The sequence below is a fragment of the Monodon monoceros genome, unplaced genomic scaffold, assembly GCF_005190385.1.
Source record: "Monodon monoceros isolate NGI ecotype Baffin Bay Population unplaced genomic scaffold, NGI_Narwhal_1 Super_Scaffold_15, whole genome shotgun sequence".
Lineage (NCBI taxonomy): Eukaryota > Metazoa > Chordata > Mammalia > Artiodactyla > Monodontidae > Monodon > Monodon monoceros.
The window spans coordinates 8,438,413-8,457,072 of record NW_021703771.1 but is presented as its reverse complement, the minus strand read 5'-3'; the positions used below and the strand labels follow the sequence as shown (position 1 = coordinate 8,457,072).

Sequence of the window (18,660 nt, the reverse complement as noted above, 5' to 3'; positions counted from 1 at the left end):
ATTGTTTTCTGGTCTTTGGTAAAGCCTAAGATACCATAAATAAGAAACGCCCTCTGGTTACTGCCTTATGCATAATGAGGTGTCAGTCATCATTACTGGCCCAACACATGTTCATCATGATGCAACCAGGCAGCATGGACTCAGTTTTAGCGTCTTGAGGGCCATCAGAATTCAGCTAGTCCATCTACAACCACCTAAATCTACAGATGAGGAAAATAAGTTCCAGGAAGGTTAAGTGACTTGTCCAAGGGAATATGGGTCTGAGTCAGTTGGTGAGGCACCGTCGTGGCCCGTGGCCCTAGGTTCCCGCCCCCTCTGCCATCGAGTGACTTTGAATGACGATGTTCGCTGGAGGGGTCCTTAGACAAAAGCAAACAAAAAACAGTGACAGTGTCTCCATCATGTCTTAGTTATTTGGGGTTTTAACGTGTTCTGTTGAATCAAAATTTTTTATCATTATTTTATTACATGTAAAGAATGTTTCTTTGGTGTAGATGTGCAAGAATCAGAGATCCTGTGTTTTTTTTTTTTTTTTTTTTACTTCGCAACTTACAGTTGTATGATTTTGGCCTGATGCCTCCCAGTTCACAGGGCACAAATTAAGGTCCTTAAAAGCTATAAAGGTATATTCAAATGTAAGGTGTAACAATAATTATTGTATTATTAAATGGAAGCAAGGGTAATAATCAAAAAGTGAGGGCATTCCTAATTAAGTCTAATTTTCTGGAAGTTCCATTTTTAATTATTATTCTCTATTAGATTAAGTGTGAAGATTCATAAAATGTAGTAATGAAAAGAAAGGCAATTGTTAAAATCTGTTTCTGGGCCACTTTCCTTTCCTCATCTATAACTAAATTCAGTTAGAGCAACTCCCTGAAGACACTGATAAATAAAACTTTTCTGAAGATACTACAATTCTATTAAAGTGGAAAATTAACATGCTAATAAGATGAAAATATAGTCTGCTTTGGGGAAAATGTAATAAATTCTACCACATAATGTTTTAATTATAATTAACACTGATATCATAAGAATATTTCTGTCTATATTTTGGTTGCCTATCCAGATGGCTTAATGTGAAATGCAAATCTCCATCATCTTGTTTCCTCATAATTTGGGGAAGGAAAAAATTAAATTTAAACAGAATCTACCTAAACAAGAAATGTTCACATACGGTGAAGATGGATGCATACCATTAAGATATATTTACCTTTTTGTTTATTATTGATATTTATGTATATGACTATAGCCATTAAACAGACTCACTAAGTATTTCAGTACATGGGTACATTTCATTCATTTAAAAAAAAGGACATCTTTGAAAAGCACAGATGATAAAGGATGTTATAAAGCAAACAAAAATGATTAGTGATGCTCTGAATTTATAGGTGGTTCTACATTAACTCTGCATCTACATGGCAAGTATCATGAATTCTGGAAGTGAAAAAGTGGGTAATTTCTTTATCTCATAAATATTTTCAATGGAGAAAGAAGATTCATCCACTTTGAATACAAATAAACCACTTGATATTTAAGGATAAAGATTCCTATAGGCAAGTAGCTGCTTCCAAGTTGCAAAAGAAATCAGAACTAGATTAGCAGAATAATGCAGGAATTAATTTTAAACACAGTGGGATACTTTAATTTAAACTCGAAAATAATGTGATTTTATCAAATATTTTCCATTTTATTTAAGTCACATCAATAAATTGCCTCCTTAAAAATATCATGTACAATGATGCAAAAACAGTCTCAATCAAAACAATGGAGTCAGTAACTTCAAGCCAATGAAGTATCAACATACATCTCAAAACGTACCAAGTAAGAACTATCACCTCACATTTATTAGAACGGTCACTATCAAAACATTGTTTTTAATTTAAAAAGAATATGTTCCGTTTTCTTGAAAAAATATTTACCAAAAAGTTGAATTAGATGGTGATAATAATATTAATAATAACAGTAATTTATACTTGCCTTTCACTTCAGGATGATGTGTTCAACTGTGAGCACTAAACTCAAAACCTCAATGCTTCAGGGATCTATTAAAATACATTTTTTCTAACTTGCCACTCACAAATTTTGGTTAATTTGAAGCCACAAGTAGCTCTCAATTTTACTAAGATTCATAACAGAGTTATGTGCTTACAGGTTCATAAAAGTTACTATTTATATATTAAAATAATGCCATTTACAAAGAAATACTTTGTTATTGGAGTGATGATTCTTAAAATTTTCAATATTTTTAAAATTTTGCAAGAAAATTTTCACTAGAATTTTAAAGTCACAAACATTCCCTGGGGTTCCAAACTTACGTATTTTTTCCTCATCCTTGTTTTACAAAATCCTACAACTTCTAGGAAAATTCCTCCATCTAGAGAAACATGCTTCCATGTTAATTCCAAATAAAGCTATTGTACCACTTGAGATGACATCAAGATTTCTTACTGTTGAAATTAAATTATGGAGAAATGCTACATTAAAAATTGTGTGTGTGTGTGAACACACGCACTGTGTGAAATAAGATGGCAACTCAATGCTTTCCAACTTACTAGAGAGCTCTCTTAAGCAAATACTTACTTACTGTATTACTATGTTAGTTTCAAAATAATCAAATATGCCTTGATGCCGGACATCCAAAGGCGATTATATAAATTGTCACTGATTTTAGAATATTTTTTTTTTAGCAACCAGTGACCTAGGGCAAAAGTCACCTGATGGCAAAATTCTTATGAACATTCACTGTCTCCAAATCTGACGCCATGTTCACCTCATTTGTGAATTGGCGGAAACTTCTGAATGAGTAAATGAAACTAATAGGAGGTGAAATGCAAGTGTTGTGTTCCTGAGCGGTTGCCATGGTTACCTATGAATTTAGCGTCAGCTGACGCAGTAATTTCTCTCTCATTTTTATGGGCACTTATATATTTTAATAATAAAAACTTATTGTAAATAACATTCTGTTCCCAACAGTAATAAATCATAGTATCAAGCCATTTAAAATGTATTTCCTTTTGTTGAACACAGAATTAACTTACACATAAATCATAATGAAAAGTAAAGTGTATGTTCAGAATTATGTATTAGGAAGAGTTTCCTTTAATATTCTTATCTAAAAGGACTATTTCTGCTTCTAAAATCTACCTTTAAAATTATATATAAAGTCTATGAAATCAAATATCATAATTCACATGTTATTAAAGGACAACTAATCTTCAACTAATCTTCATCTCATGTATGTAAGAACTAAAACTACTATTTGGATTTCCATGTTGCTTATCCTAAACCCAGATAAACTTACATTTATATTCACTACAGAGACCATCACACTTAATCGTCTTATACTCTAGCAATCATTACCTAAGATGAAATCCAGGATAGTCTTTTATAAGAGGAAATTCTAAGTTCCTTCATGGCCATGACACTGCTTTTCTTAAACACTGTTATGACTCTAGCCATTAGAATAGTGCACACAGTAAATGCACAAAAAAGTTTTGCTGAATGAATGAGTAGCAATGTGGGTGCACATTTTAAATTTTTATTTATACTATTATTTTATATTCTTATTTGAAAAAACTTTAAGTTTGTAATAATTTTTACATTGGAGATTTTACTAAGTTTTCTAGTCTCATAAATTCTATCCTAGAAATCAGTTAGCAGCAGAAGGAACTAGATTTAAATTCCAAATACGTTAAGTCATATTAAGAGGTAAAGGTGTTAAAGATCAAAGCATAATAAAATATTCAAAAAGCCTCCATAAAATACCACCTTGGGGTCCAACATTTGTAAGATGACTTATTAATCTTTCCTGAGTGACGGCGTTTAGTTTTTCTTTCAAATTGAAATATACTAAATAAGATGTCACCCATGTGATGACTGAATTTCTGCTTCACCAGAAGAGAAGCAGTCAAAACACCCATAACCTTTTGCAGCCAGTTGGGAAACGACATGGCCTACGTATAAGAGCCATCACAGAAGAGGAGAATTGGGTGAACAACGCCCAAGGAGGAAAACAAAGCAATGGAAATACATATCGTGGCACTTGTGACATCACAGCATGAAGTAGATTCAAAGCACTGATGTTATTTTTAAAAACCTACCTTGTTGACTGACCCTAGCCCTGGACAATACTTGGCTTAAAAACACAATATTCGTAAAATAGATAAGAACGAGGTATTCTGTCTTAAATCAGGGAATGAGGCCCCAAAGCCTAAACTTCATTATTAACAAAACAAGACGATGAAGATCGGATCATCAACCAGTATAACAAAAGAATAGGCTCTATGATAGATTTTAATACATTTTAAAGCACCTGAGAATTTTAATTTAGTCAAGTATAGACAAAATCAATAGTTAAATATGTTTCTAGAAAATCGAAACCCTAAGACAAATGCTCATTAAGAGAGAACTCTCCCACTGGACCCCACTTTACTGTGTTTAAACCATGCCCTGTGCATGCTAGCTTCACTTCAGGAAACATTCTAAGGTGCTTTATCAGAGGTGGATGCATTTAGTTTTGGAATCACCACCTCTTATGCTCTGGCCCCTAAAAGGAAGGCATCATAACCACATGGCCCTTGGCTACCCTCCACTTGGTGGCCTGCCGGCCTCTGGAAGCCACTTGTCTGTGGGGAGGAAGTGACTAGTACCTGTCATTCTCCGGAGACGCATGCTGGATTTGAATCCTGGGGCTAGGAGGCCGTCTCCTATCTAGAGAGGGGGACCATCTACCCCTGTTTGCCCAATGAACAAGACAGGAAAAAACAAGACATTTAGTAACTCCTAAAATAAAAGAATATATGGAACAAGAGGACTGGAAAATCACCCCAAAAAGTCAAAGTGTAGATTCTTTGCTCCATAATTTACTACTCTTCACTTTTGCAGGCCTTGGAAAGATAAATGACAATATTGTAGGAAAATAAAACTTGTAGCCTTACATGTGAATAGAGAAACAACTTATTTGGGAAGATGTTTGAAATCTCCCGTGTAATTTTGTTCTTTTAAATGTGGTGTGTCTGCAAAACTATACATACACATAAATACACATATATAACTTTACAAAGATGCATCCTTAAGAATCAGGCAGATGTCTGAATAAAATAGATTTAAGAAGCCACCAATGCTTATTTGATACTAGGTCTTGAAATTACCAGACAAAGTGGCAAATGAGGTGTGTGAATTTAATACAAAGCAGAAGCATAGTTTAAGTGGAAGAAATAAAACTACTCTCTAGTGTGGAAACAATAACATGGAGAAATAATTCATGGAAACGCTACCAGTGAAGTCTTAACAAGTTTTCTGGGGGAAAACTGCAGGGTTAGTAACTGAAATGAGAAAATTGTGAGCAAAAACCATTGATGGATAAAAGTGGGAAATACAGATAAGTGCCATTGTAAAATAGCATTACCTTCAAAAAATCTTGTTAATCTTTACTTGCAAAGGTCTCTCTCCACGGGGTAAACAGTTGTTTTCTTATTTCAGCATTTACAAGAATACTGTTTTTATGATTAACAGTTAAAAAGAAGTTTGAAACTTGGTTCATTCTTTTGTTAAACTGTCTTGAGATTCTGTCTCTGCATAACCACAAATTACAGGCATCCGGGCATATACTGAAAAGAGGCAGTAAGGGACTGGACGGCCCAAATTTGGAAATTTTAATATATTCGATATGAACATTTTAAGCAGGATAATTTCTCTGCATATTGGCTTCCTCATGTGCAACAAGGGATCACTGAATGGGGTTTAAGACTCATCTAACTATACGATTTTATAATAATCCAAAGAAGACCAGTCCTAACATTTTTTAAGAGCCATCTCTTTTTGCTGTTAACTTGGCTTCGTGGATTTATTAGACAATTTGGACAAAAGCAGCAGAGGGCTATCAACATGTGACCAGGATACCTTTAGTCAGCAGGTCTCTTCTCTGAAAGACCCTGGGAAGACTCTTTGTCATCACTCAGCCTTGGATGGATTGAAGGAGGGCTCTGAGGAAGCCGTGAAGCAAACAAAGATACTTGAAAGCAGAATTTGGGCAGAAGAGAAAACTGTGTGGCATGTCCTCTGGAATGTGTTATGTGTTTGTGAAATTAAAAACAAATTTGCATTCATTTCAAATTATTGAATTATTTTAAGTGAGTATATAGTTGGTCAATCCAATCGGAATGCTTGAAAATGTAGCTTTGCACCTTACTGGCTTTTGTTCTGCAGACACAATAAAGAAAAACATTTCTAAAATAGTTGAAAACAATTATAGCTAGTGTTTTTCACATGCAATTGTACTCAGTCATGAGAAAACTTAAGGTGTTCTTTAAAAATACAGAGTCGATATGCTTTTCTTTAAACATTTTTGAAGGAATAAGTAATATTCACTTGACAAGATTATGAATAACCTTGCTTCCTGAGGCAAAATTCCAGTCCTTGTGTTTATTTAAACATGAAAAGTAAAGAAAAATGCTATAATTATGAAACATGCAGTGAAAGCCATGAAAGAGAGGGTGTACGTTTAGAAACAAGGCATTGTGAATGCAAGCTGTTAAAAGGTAAACTTTTAGAAATATTTAGCATCATTCATGTATACCTGTGCACTCAAAGTCCTTCTGAATGCTGATATGCAGTCCCAATAACATAAATGTTTGCTTCACCCTCATATCTTGGATATGATGAGAGTAGGATCAAATTATACCCAATTTTTGTCCAAAGAACAGACATCACATAAGTTTTATATCATGCATTTGTGAGCTTGAAATATACTAACGTTTTATATGTTTTTAAAGTGTGTCCAACTTCTTTCTCTGTTTCTCCTATCACACAGAAGGACCAAAATTAGAATCTTTATTCCCTTATTATTGAGCAAAACACACACCTTCCACGTCCGTTTTCATGCTAGAAGCGAACATGGCAGGCTACACTGGAGTCATTAATCACGAAACTGAACTAGAACAGCCCCTTCTTGATTTTTCTTCCCAACTGTCTTGCCTGCGGGTTACCTTAGTTGCATTAAAAGTGCTTTAATCTCAGGTATTCTAAACTCATTAATTCAGAAACATCTATTTGTTGGGAGCCCATCCTTTTCTCTGTGCTCAGAACAGGAGGGGAAGGGTCACTCTGGTGGCTGTGGAACTGAAGGAACAGGCTGGGGCCCCCCCAAATAAGGGGCTACAGTGTCTTGTTTTGCTTTGTTTGGGCAGTTACATCAACTACACCCAGCACCGAATAAGAAATGAATAAATATTTGCAAATATTTAAGTAGATAATAAGAGGATAAGATTTGAGGTTTGGGGGTAATACTGGTAAGAAGTAATAAGAAACTTAACTAAGAAATCAACAGCGGTGGGCTTCCCTGGTGGCACAGTGGTTGAGAGTCCGCCTGCCGATGCAGGGGGCACGGGTTCGTGCCCCGGGAAGATCCCACATGCCGCGGAGTGGCTGGGCCCGTGAGCCATGGCTGCTGAGCCTGCGCGTCCGGAGCCTGTGCTCCGCGGCGGGAGAGGCCACAACAGTGAGAGGCCCGCGTACCGCAAAAAAAAAAAAAAGAAAAGAAATCAACAGCGGTAAGGGGACCCACCGAGGAGATATAAGGACATAGAACTGACAGTCCTCAGCAAGCAATGAAATGGTTCTTACATTGGGGCTCTTCCCCCCAGCAAGGATATACCTTACAACAAAAGTGCGTGTGTTTAAATGTGTCATTCGTATGTATGCTTGCATATTTACACATCTTTCAGTGGTGCATATGTCCTGGCAGAGCATGGCTAAGCAGCTTAACTATCTAAAAGAGAGATTATATGGAAATGTAAACCATTCATTCCCTAAATAGCACACACAAAAAATATCTGTGAAGTTCTGTCATATTAGACACCAAACCTGAACAGACTAGAGATCTGATTATACAGTACATATTTTTATTGTCTATTCCCATTATTCATTTAGTCCTTTGAAACATTTTCCCCAATCCTATTTTAAGTGAAAATTCATATAGGTGCTTATACTTTGGAATAAAGTTTACTTATTTCAATTCAAGTTACAGTTAAGTTTTAGGTAGGAACTTCCTTTCTCTTAGGCCTCGTGTTTCCATGTGGAGGGAAATTCCTTCAAGTCCTACTTCGGGCCTCTCTCCACCCCAAGGAGGGAGGAGGGGGACTTTGTGTTAAAGAATCAGGCAGTGATGACTTAGCCCCTTCTGGATTCCTCCTTCCTAATCAGTCTGCCTGCAAACAGCAAACCCCACAGCAAATCAACCTGCACAGTAGCCCTCACAAGGCAGAAGCCTCTCGTGGTTCAGAAAGTGTGGCAGCCTCTTGGTGAGTCACCAGCAAGCTTACAACCTGAAGTCTAGCTTCTGAACTTGTTCACTGTATTTACGGTGATAATTAGATCCCCCACCTTGCAGTTCTTGGGTCTAGCTCACAACTGGACACAGATTCGGGAGCAGAAAATATGGGGTGTTTTTTTAAGTTCCCCCAAAGCCCCAGATGGAACATGTACTAAGTAAAAAATAATAATGCTATCGCAAGAGATGGTAAGGCCAAATATGATCCCTGAGCTCCAGGAGTACAACCTAGTGGAAGAAACAAGCGTGACTAAGTGAAATAGAACGCATGTAATGTTACATGGGCCCAGAAAAGAGAGTTAATAATTCTGCCTGGCAAGGAAAGGCGAGCATGTGCGGGAGAGGTTAAGAGAAGTTTTATAGACGAAATGGTTATTTGACCTCCTGTTTTGAAGAATGAGGAGAATTTTTAGGCAGACAACAAAGGAAAAAGGGTATTTCAATTTTAATGGGAAAAAAACTTGAGACAAAAAGGAACAGAACGATTAATAGAGCTTATGAGAAATTAACGGGGCAAGAATGGCATCGGAAGTGGGGATGGGCTATAGTATAATGAAGCAGGGAGGGGGGGCGGTATCTGTCTTGGAGATTCTTGAAGGAGAACCGATAGGACTTCTTGTCTCATCAAATGAGACGAAGGAGCAGAAGTATTTCCAGATTATGTGGATGGTTATATGTCAAAGCTGCCAAAGTACAGGGACATTTCGGAAGAGAAAGCATTTTGCTGGCAGAGGATGTGAGGGAGACAGTGCATTTGATTTCGACTTTTGATGCACACAGGGTCTACCAACCACCAAGAAATTTAGGCCTGGTTTGCAGGGGAGGGTCTGGCATGACCAGTTACAGTGGAGTGTTGTCTCCATATGTATTAGCGTGGAAACTTTTTTTTAAGCTTATTTATTTATTTTTGGCTGTGTTAGGTCTTCGTTGCTGCGCACGGGCTTTCTCTAGTTGTGTCGAGCGGGGGCTACTCTTCGTTGCGGTGCGCGGGCTTCTCATTGCGGTGGCTTGTCTTGTTGCGGAGCACGGGCTTCTCATTGCGGTGGCTTGTCTTGTTGCGGGGCACGGGCTCTAGGCACGCGGGATCATTAGTTGTGGTTTGAGGGCTCAGTAGTTGTGGCTCACGGGCTTAGTTGCTCCGCGGCATGTGGGATCTTCCCAGACCAGGGCTCGAACCGGTGTCCCCTGCATTGGCAGGCGGATTCTTAACCACTGCGTGACCAGGGATGTCCCAGTGTGGAAACTTCTGACTGATAGACATATAATTTCAGGGATGGGATGGGTGGGGCAAAAGAGGAAAGCTGAGGGGGAGACAGAGACAGGGAGGTTAAGCAGCCTGTAAAGGAGACTGCCTTAGCACAGAGGTGTTAGGGAATTTGTGAAGGATACTGAAGAAAGGAGAGGTTAGATTTCTGGAAGAGGTCAAGGAAGAAGATAAAACATCCAAGGAAAGGAATCATTCTCCAGGTGCTCTAGAAATCAGTGTTTCTGAACACGTAAGCAACATTCTGCTGTAAAACCCAGGAAAGGAAAGGTTAACAGCAGGCCTGGAACTCACTCCTTCCTGATCAGGGAACAAGGGGGAACCGATGACCTCAAGCTGACCTTGACACAGATGAAGGAAGGTACAGTGACCTTGACCAGACCTCCTTGTAAGCATGCAGTGGTATTTGCTAGAGAAAAGGTAAAAGAGAGTCCTTATCTATTCAACGTCTTCAGCAGGGTACAACTAGTCTTTCTACATCTTTCACTGTAAATGAACCCCAAATTTCCTGACTTATAGGTCATGACTGGATGGGGCAATGGGGTAACCCCTACGTATCTTTGCTAGTTGTGTAATCAACAGAATATGTTATATAATGGAGATGCTCAAACACAGAAATTACTTCCTCTGCAAACAGTGTTTCCACGTGCCTGTCTCAAATTTCATCTGTTAACCTGGGCCAAACCATCCTCGTAAGGGAGAAAAGGTTGGCCTGATGGTTTTGGGGTCCTTCGGCAAGAGAACATGCTAACTGTGCCTGGCGCTCCTTTATCTTGGAATAATCAGTGAAGTGTGGTGTGGGGTACTGAGTCTGCTTTAACAAGTTCATCCTTTGTACTAACACAGAACTTCCTTTGCTTTCAGAGTTAGTGAAGACACTCCAGAGAAGGGCATTAAGTAGGTATAACAGCATACACATGTTCATCAAGATGGTTTAGAATCAGCAAATTGTTTGACCTCGATAGGTTACAAGGCTGTGGAAATATTGATATGTCACCATCTCAAGAATATGAAGTTATGTCTTTAACAACTTTTCTATAATATCTTATCTACTATGTATATGTCAGGCATTGATCAGCTCTCTGGTCAGTCACCAGAACTAAGTAACCTGGAAAACCCTCAAAGCTTCCCCAGTTCCTACTCTCCTCACGTCCTGTCTGGGGACTTACAGGTGCATCTTCCAAAGAGCACAAAGCCCCCACTGCTGGTCCTACTCTGTCCTGTCTCAAAGCTGCTCAGAGGTCTGTGCGCAGAAGGACGGCATCCTCCACACCAAGACACACCTACAGCATCTGTAAATTTCCTCATGAGAACTCATCTCACTTTATTTTCTTCTTGACAACAAATTGACCCCAATAAGTTAAAGAACATTAGTAACACCAATTCCAGTCCCCTTTCATTTTTTTTCAAGGGGAAATTTATTTTTTATTCAATAGATAGAGTGAATGTAGGTTTCAATCATATTTTCTCTTCTTCTATCAAAAGCACGTATCATAAGTGAGTGCACTCAGACCTCACTATGACCTGTAAAAGAATCGTGGCCAGATTATTTGTCTACAGGTTGGCCTGTTCTAAGGGTATTATCAGAGATGAAATTCACCAATACATGGATCTGTGAATTCTCTGGCTTCAGAGCAACAAGAGAACACGTGCTCGACAGGCTTCAGCGACAGAATAAAACTGTACTGTCCAATGTAGTAGCCACAAGTGGTCAAGGAGCACTGTGAAAAAAGAATGCAGGGCTTCCCTGGTGGCGCAGCCGTTGGGAGTCCGCCTGCCGATGCAGGGGACGCGGGTTCGTGCCCCGGTCTGGGGAGATCCCACGTGCCCCCGAGCAGCTGGGCTCGTGAGCCATGGCCGCTGAGCTTGCGCGTCTGGAGCCTGTGCTCCGCAACGGGAGAGGCCACAACAGTGAGAGGCCCGTGTACAGCAAAAAAAAAAAAAAAAAGGAATGCAAAATACCTCACTAACAGTTTTTAACTGATTATATGTTAAAATGATAATATTTCAGATATATACTAAAGTATTAAAGTTAATTTCATATTTTAATATGGCAAACAGAAAGTTTAAAATTATGCATGTGGCTCAAACTGTATTTCTGTTAGACAGAACCAATAGAGATGACATTTAAGATGTTAGGGTATCGTTGTAGTCAGAAGATTCTGCTGACTTCATTCTATCCTTGTTTTAACACTAACCAGAAACATATAAGGAAATAATAATAAGTAAAAAAATATAAAAATGTTTTTTCTTGCTACTCTTGTACATATTTTTTGGGGGTAATATACAACAAATGAGAATAATGAAACAATTTCAATTGTGAATTTAGAAGAGCCCATTTAACTAAAGAAGAGCCCATTTCAACTAAAATTTCTTCTACAAATGTAAAGAAATACAAAAAGTTAGATTCCATTGTTTTCTATTACAAATTTTGCGAATACAAAATTAAAAAGTAGATTTTTTTAGTAGGATCTTATGAAGACACTAAAAAATGAACATGTCTACCTGTACCAATCATTAAATTCCAGAAATAAACATCTCATAAATAAGTGAGTAGAATCAGACTAGAAAGATTGCTAAAGGAAAGATTTAAGCAGCCTCTGAAGAAGAGGAAAAGTGGGTTACATTAACACAACTAAACATTTTTCTTCAGGATTTGTGAAGAGGTAGTATGCAAATTTCCAGTGAATGACTTCTAATTGAAAAGAGATAACAATTATAACCAAGACTATCAATTATAACCAAGTTTACTGGAATAGAAAGTTCCACCACAATGGAAAAATTAGCTGGCTCACAATTAGGAGACAGCGTAGTACATGATCATTTAATTAAAGTCAGAATTATTTATTAATCAATCAATTTAAAGTGTTAAGCAAAATTACGTATGTGTGTATATAATGTGCCTTTATTTTTGTAAGGCATCAGGAAATCTATGATAAACATACTATTTTTTGTTGAAATATAACTTAAGGCAAAACGATCTATATCAAAGAGCAAGTTGATTTAAAAAAAACTGAAAATAGATGCACAAAGGAAGTATTCTATCTAAATAGGATTCTTGTTTTGCATTTATGGAAGACTGTAGTTGAACCTATAAATACTATTTATCAGCGGAAGTACTAGGAAAGTGATCTTCCCCTTCAGATAACTCACTGGCTCTCACAACCATATCAGCGTACCGAAGGCTCCCTGAGTAGGTGTAAAGAAAACCACTGAACAGCAACAAAAGGGGAAAAGCAGCAGCGAGAAGCAGTTACAAATCACGTCACGCCATTTGCAACAGCATTCACGGAAATATGTGTATGTGCTCCCTCTGGCTCTGCCACATACACACATCTCTACACAGGCGTGTACAGAAGGGAGGGGAAATGCAGACAGTCGGCAAGTGAACATGGATGAATAAGCTGTGAGACTCAATGACACAAAACAAAGTGATAGGGAAAAAAATGACTGTACAAAATGACAGGAGATTAAGAAAGTCTTTATACCTTTCTCGTTCTGGTGAATGCAAACTAGCATCTGGTCTCAAGCAGTTGGTACTAGCACTCCTCGCCCTGTCAAGGGAGGGCTGCAGGTCACTAGTGCCAGTGCATTGCATCCAGGGTGGAGGAGAAAGACAGAGAAAACAGAGAGAGGAAGACCAGTTAGAGAGGAAAGCATCGAGTCCTGTCCCCTTTACACAAAGTGCAGAATCACTGCGAGTCGGTTCATAAGGGTGTGAGCGCTGACAGGATGGCCGTGCACAGTTTTGTTTAGAAAAAGACACTAAACAAAGATTATGCTTGAATTGCTTTGCATAATTTTTTTAAAAGGGTCTCAGACTGAAAAAAATGAGGCTAAGTCACACCTACTTATGAAAAAACTGGATACAGAAAGCACTGAAACAAAATGCCTAACACTTCATTACCAAGGACAGATGCCACACCAAAACAAAATGAAGGACAGCAGAGGAGGAAAATTTTACAACTCAGCTATTTTGGTTCAAACACTAGACAGGGGAGGTGGACGGTATGACGTCCAAACGTCCTTACCTAACCAGAATCTGATCAGTAAACCTCAGTGCTCTCGAGTGAAAGCATTCATGGTGAAGGGGTTTGGTTTTAGTATGTGCAGGCAGAATTGAGCTCCACAAAGTAAAATCGTCCCAAAATAAAATAATATAAAATCAATTCTCATAATTGAAATCAACAAGTAAAACAACAAATAAATGACAAAGAAGACAACGACTAGAAATCTGATATTTGAGTAAGCAGATTTCATTTAGAGAAATATTCCAGCATAGGTTTTATAATTAAAGCTATTTTTACTTTTTTTATTGTATTTTTAAATTAGTTTTTATTGGACGATAGTTGATTTACACTGCTGTGTTAGTTTCTGCTATACAGCAAAATGAATCAGTTATACATATGCATATATCCACTCTTTTTTAGATTCTATTCCCATATAATTAAAAAGTAATGAGCAGAGTTCCCTGCGCTATACAGGAGGTTCTTATCAGCTACCTATTTTATATGTAGTAGAGTGTGTATGTCAATCCCAATCTCCCAATTTATCCTTCCCCCCGTTCCCCCTAAAAGCTATTTTTAGATATCATGAGTTTTCTCTGTATATAATTAATTTTAAGAGGAAATGCTAATGCTTTATTAGAAAGTAAATTTGCTATTTTTAGTTGGTGAGGGATTAGGGATTAGTTTATAACTGAGACTCACTGTTATGACTCTTACCTGTAAATATTCCAGTGAGAACAGTTCTCTAACAAGGGCATCTTGGGCGGTAATGTTTTATAGTGCCTAACAAGATGTCTGGAACATGGGAACGCAGACATGCAGGAAACAGAAAAATACATGTGAAGCGAATTTTATCAGGATATGAAAAAAGTAGGAGACCTAGAAAGCTACAAACACAGATGGATCTTTTGTTTTTCTCAGAAAAACCACAATAATTATTTGAAGGTAGGAAAAGAACTGTTAAATATGGAATCATGGGCATGTCTTCATAATTAAGATGAAGACTTAAGTTATAGTTTAAAAGCCTTAATTTGAAAAAGATTTGAGAACTACACTCTATGAAGTAACCAACATGAAACTTACTATTTAATCCCTGTTTAATATTATACCTGCTTCTATGGAAATAACTCATAGCTAAAAGTACTAATCAAATAATTTATGAAATTTGGGAATTAATATGACTAAAAGTTAATAGTCTAATAACAAGCAAAATGCTGACCAGCATTGCAGGGACAAGGCTGGTCACAGTACTGAAGGCAGTAAAGGAAGGAAGGTCAAGAGGTGACTGCAGGGCTTCCCTGGTGGTGCAGTGGTTGAGAGTCCACCTGCCGATGCAGGAGATGCGGGTTCCTGCCCCGGTCCGGGAAGATCCTACATGCCGCGGAGCGGCTCGGCCCGTGAGCCATAGCTGCTGAGCCTGTGCGTCCGGAGCCTGTGCTCCGCAACGGGAGAGGCCACAACAGTGAGAGGCCCGCGTACCGCAAAAAAAAAAAAAAAAAAAAAAAAAAAAGAGGTGACTGCAGTGGACAAGTCCTTTCCATTTGTCACCTTCTGGATACAAATCCAACAGCAGGTAACATTTATCACCAGAAATTGGGTGGGATGGGTATTAGCTGCAACCAGAACATGAATTCTGACTTGGCAGAAACAAGGCCCAACATCATTTGAATTCCTTTAAAACCTATAAGGAATTCTGGACTGTCTATATCACCAAGGGTAAACTTGGTCCTGTCAATGAATGTTTTGGTAATTTAATAATGTTTCTACAAACTTTAACTGTCAATATGAAAATCTATTGTCCATTTTGGCTTACATTAAAGTATGATAAAATCAGGAACAGAATAAACATTTGCTGAGGACATGTTAAATATCAAACACCCCCATGGGTTTATTCATGTTTATACTAATGGTTGATTCAGGAAATCTTTTAAAGCTGTGGTTTAAAATGTATTAAAGTACCACATTCAAGCACAGATTGAGGACACTTTTACTGAAGCAAAGGATTCAGCCTGCTTCACAGACAGAATCTTCTTTTCAACTCCTAAACCTTAGGCAACTGTCTTTAGCAACAAGTTGCTATACAACTTTTCTAAGCAATTGGTTCAAAAGTGAATTTTTTTTGGGGGGTACACTCTAACAGGGGTCAGCAGAGAATGGAAATAGAATGAAAAGTGGCCAGAGTTTTTAGTTTGAAGGTCCACGTTGGCTTTGCCATTTATTGGCTGTGAACCTGGATAATTCAAGTCATCAGGCCTTTTTCTACATCTATATCATGGAGGAAATAATCTTTCACGGGGATGCTGTGAGGATTAAGTGAAATAACAGGTACAAAGGGTCTAGGACACAGTAAGGAAGCCACAGCATTTTCTGTAAAACATGACTGTCTCAGGAAAGGTTTTATGGAAAATGCATTTGATAATGGTAACAGTGAGGGGGGGGATGAATTAAACAATATGAGACAGATTTCTGTAGTATGTGACTTTGATATGCTGTGCGTATGAAATCTCCAGGGAGTGGCTTTAATTTGCAAAGTTTCCAAAATATGTTTGACTCACAGACTCTTAAATTGGCTGAACTTCATGCGGAACCAACTCCTCGGATCACATTTTTGGAAAAACTAGGTCAGTGGAAAACTTCAAATAGACCTGATTTTGAATCCTTGCTCTGTAACATGTCAAATAAAACTTTCTTAGCATCTTTCCTCATCTGTGAAATGAGGATAATAATGTTCATATGATACAACTATTGTCAGGACATTGAGATAAAATTCCTTAAATAATTACCACTGTGCTTGGTACTCAATGAATGTTTTTTCCTTGTTTACTGGAAAGTAGTAAATCCACAGGTTTTATTCTTAAAAGTCGTAAGTGAATATGATAGGTTGTATTCTGAAGATAAGATTTTACAAAATGATGAAACTACTAGCTTATTCTATTGTGCCTATCCTGTTATTTTACCTTCGAAAGTGGGATGTAACGGAAAGAAAAACAATATATTTAGTGATTCTGTTTAGCTTATTGGTGTGAATGTGTTAAAAGTACCCACACGTTGGGGGCCAGGCACACACCAGATGCCTAATAAATATGAAAGCTTTGTTTTGTTTGTGTTTTATAGTTGTAGTCACCCCAACAGGACTATGAGAAAATTTTCTGAATCTGTAAAGAAATCATTCCTATTAAACTATTTGTCAGGACAACCAAAGTAAGGCTGGAGGCTTTCGAATTATAAAGAATTGAGCTGATTTTTTTACAATAGTTAGGATTTTACATTATTTCTCCAGTTTGCAAACAGAACTAACATCCCTCATTTTTCCCTGTGGCACTGCACACAGGGCAGTAGTTATCACTAGGAGAGTTTAATACATGTAGAAAGTTAGTTCTCATTCGGGTGATCACGTTCAATTCCTGAGCGGAAGCCCAGGTCCACACAGACACAATAAAGCTGCATTTGTGTTTGCGTCACAGGTTTTCCAGGTACAGCTCTTTCCTTCTCTCTCCTATTTACTCTTTATTGGCCATAATATTTGAAAGAGTTTATCTGTGTGTTGGTTCATTTATCTCACCTAGTTATTCTTTACCTTCCATTAACTTCACATTGACAATAAATACGCACAGACTGTATTCTTTGAGTAATCTGTAAAAGGACTTATTTGGGATATGAGATCCAAGATGTAATGAGATGAAAATAAAGTGCTAGGTTCTCAGCTCCAATTTAGACGACAATAACGTATCCCCTCTTCTTCTCATCTTTACGGAGGCTTTATACCGTTATGTGTCTCTATGGGAAAGTTGGTAGTGTAGCATTTCTGACCTGGTGAGGGTATGAAGGGAGGGAGGGCTTAGAAGTTAACAGGTCATATATCCGCACTCTTTATCAAGAAGGAAACTGAAGCTCAGCTCTTAAAAATGAAGTGGTAAAGATCTTATTAAAAGCAAATAGAAAGAAAACAACAGTAGAATCAAAACATAAAAATAAAAGAAGGCTAAAACAAAGTGATGAACTTATAATCACGGAAACAGTAACACTGCCATGCACAGCGGATCAGACCTCTTGTGTCTAGATGTGTGTGTGTGTGTGTGTGTGTGTGTGTGGTGGGGCTCACAGCGAGGTTATAGAATTTTAATTGCAGAAATCGGTTCCTCGGTTTTGGAAATGTGTAAACACATTTACAGCCACAGAGGCTCAGCAGCCTCTGGATTTCAAATACTTTGATAGAAAAGCAGTCTGTCTGGATCAGAATTCAAATATATTTGGAACCTTTTCCACAACCTCCATATAAAACAAAACCAATTTTGAACACTGGGGAAATTAATTTCACGTATTCGTAATAATACCGCTAAGGGGGAGACGGAAGCAGAGTAGAATGGAAAGAGTCATCACACACAGTTATCGTCACCAAATTCCTGTATTTACCTGGTGGTGTGTAGGCATTCTGCACTTCGTCCTCGTTTTGCTCTGGGAAGCATGAGAAGCTCACTGCACAGACAGGATGGGTGGTGAGTGAAACAGATAAGTTATGAGGCATTAAATGACATGGGTTATGCCAATGGTATGCCGATGACAACATGGAAAGGGAAGAAACCAGATTGTCTACACTAGCATATTTGCTTGAGAGGTTAAACAAAAATAAACATGACAGTACTTTTTAAATTTTCAACAATAAAGTACAAACATTATGGTCGAAGTCCTAGCTGTTGCTGATTTGCTATTGTATTTCAAAGTGATTTCACAGAGTATCAAGGCAAAACTAAACTAAACTGAACCTTCCCCAAATAACACATAGAAATCTGTTTCCAATTCTAGACACTTAGGTATTTTAACAACTTTTAAAAGCCCTATAAATCTGGCTTTTCTGATACTAATGGGAACCCTAAATTTTAAAATTTCTTTTTAGCAACTCAAAGCATGACAGTTTTCTTGGCTCTTATAGCCTGTAAAATGCAATATCACTTATTCTGTTTCTCCTTTACCAACTAAGAACATACTTGATTAGGAATGTTTTATCTTAAAACTGATACTTTTTCTACACTCAAATTAATTTCACTCTGTTGAATGCCCTG

At 37.8% G+C, this 18,660-nt stretch overlaps 1 protein-coding gene across 4 annotated transcripts in view; it reads right to left on the bottom strand.

The window, feature by feature from the left end:
- The window catches only part of LOC114895931 (regulating synaptic membrane exocytosis protein 1-like), a 279,515-nt gene that overhangs the window by 127,163 nt on the left and 133,692 nt on the right, over positions 1–18,660 (bottom strand). For 3 of the 4 annotated variants that reach the window (XM_029223557.1, XM_029223558.1, XM_029223559.1), the window contains one exon: positions 18,014–18,076. In XM_029223557.1, the coding sequence (XP_029079390.1) occupies positions 18,014–18,076 (63 nt within the window). Of the gene's footprint in view, positions 1–13,081; positions 13,172–18,013; positions 18,077–18,660 lie in introns of all 4 variants that reach the window. The other variant, XM_029223562.1, reaches the window with a different exon arrangement.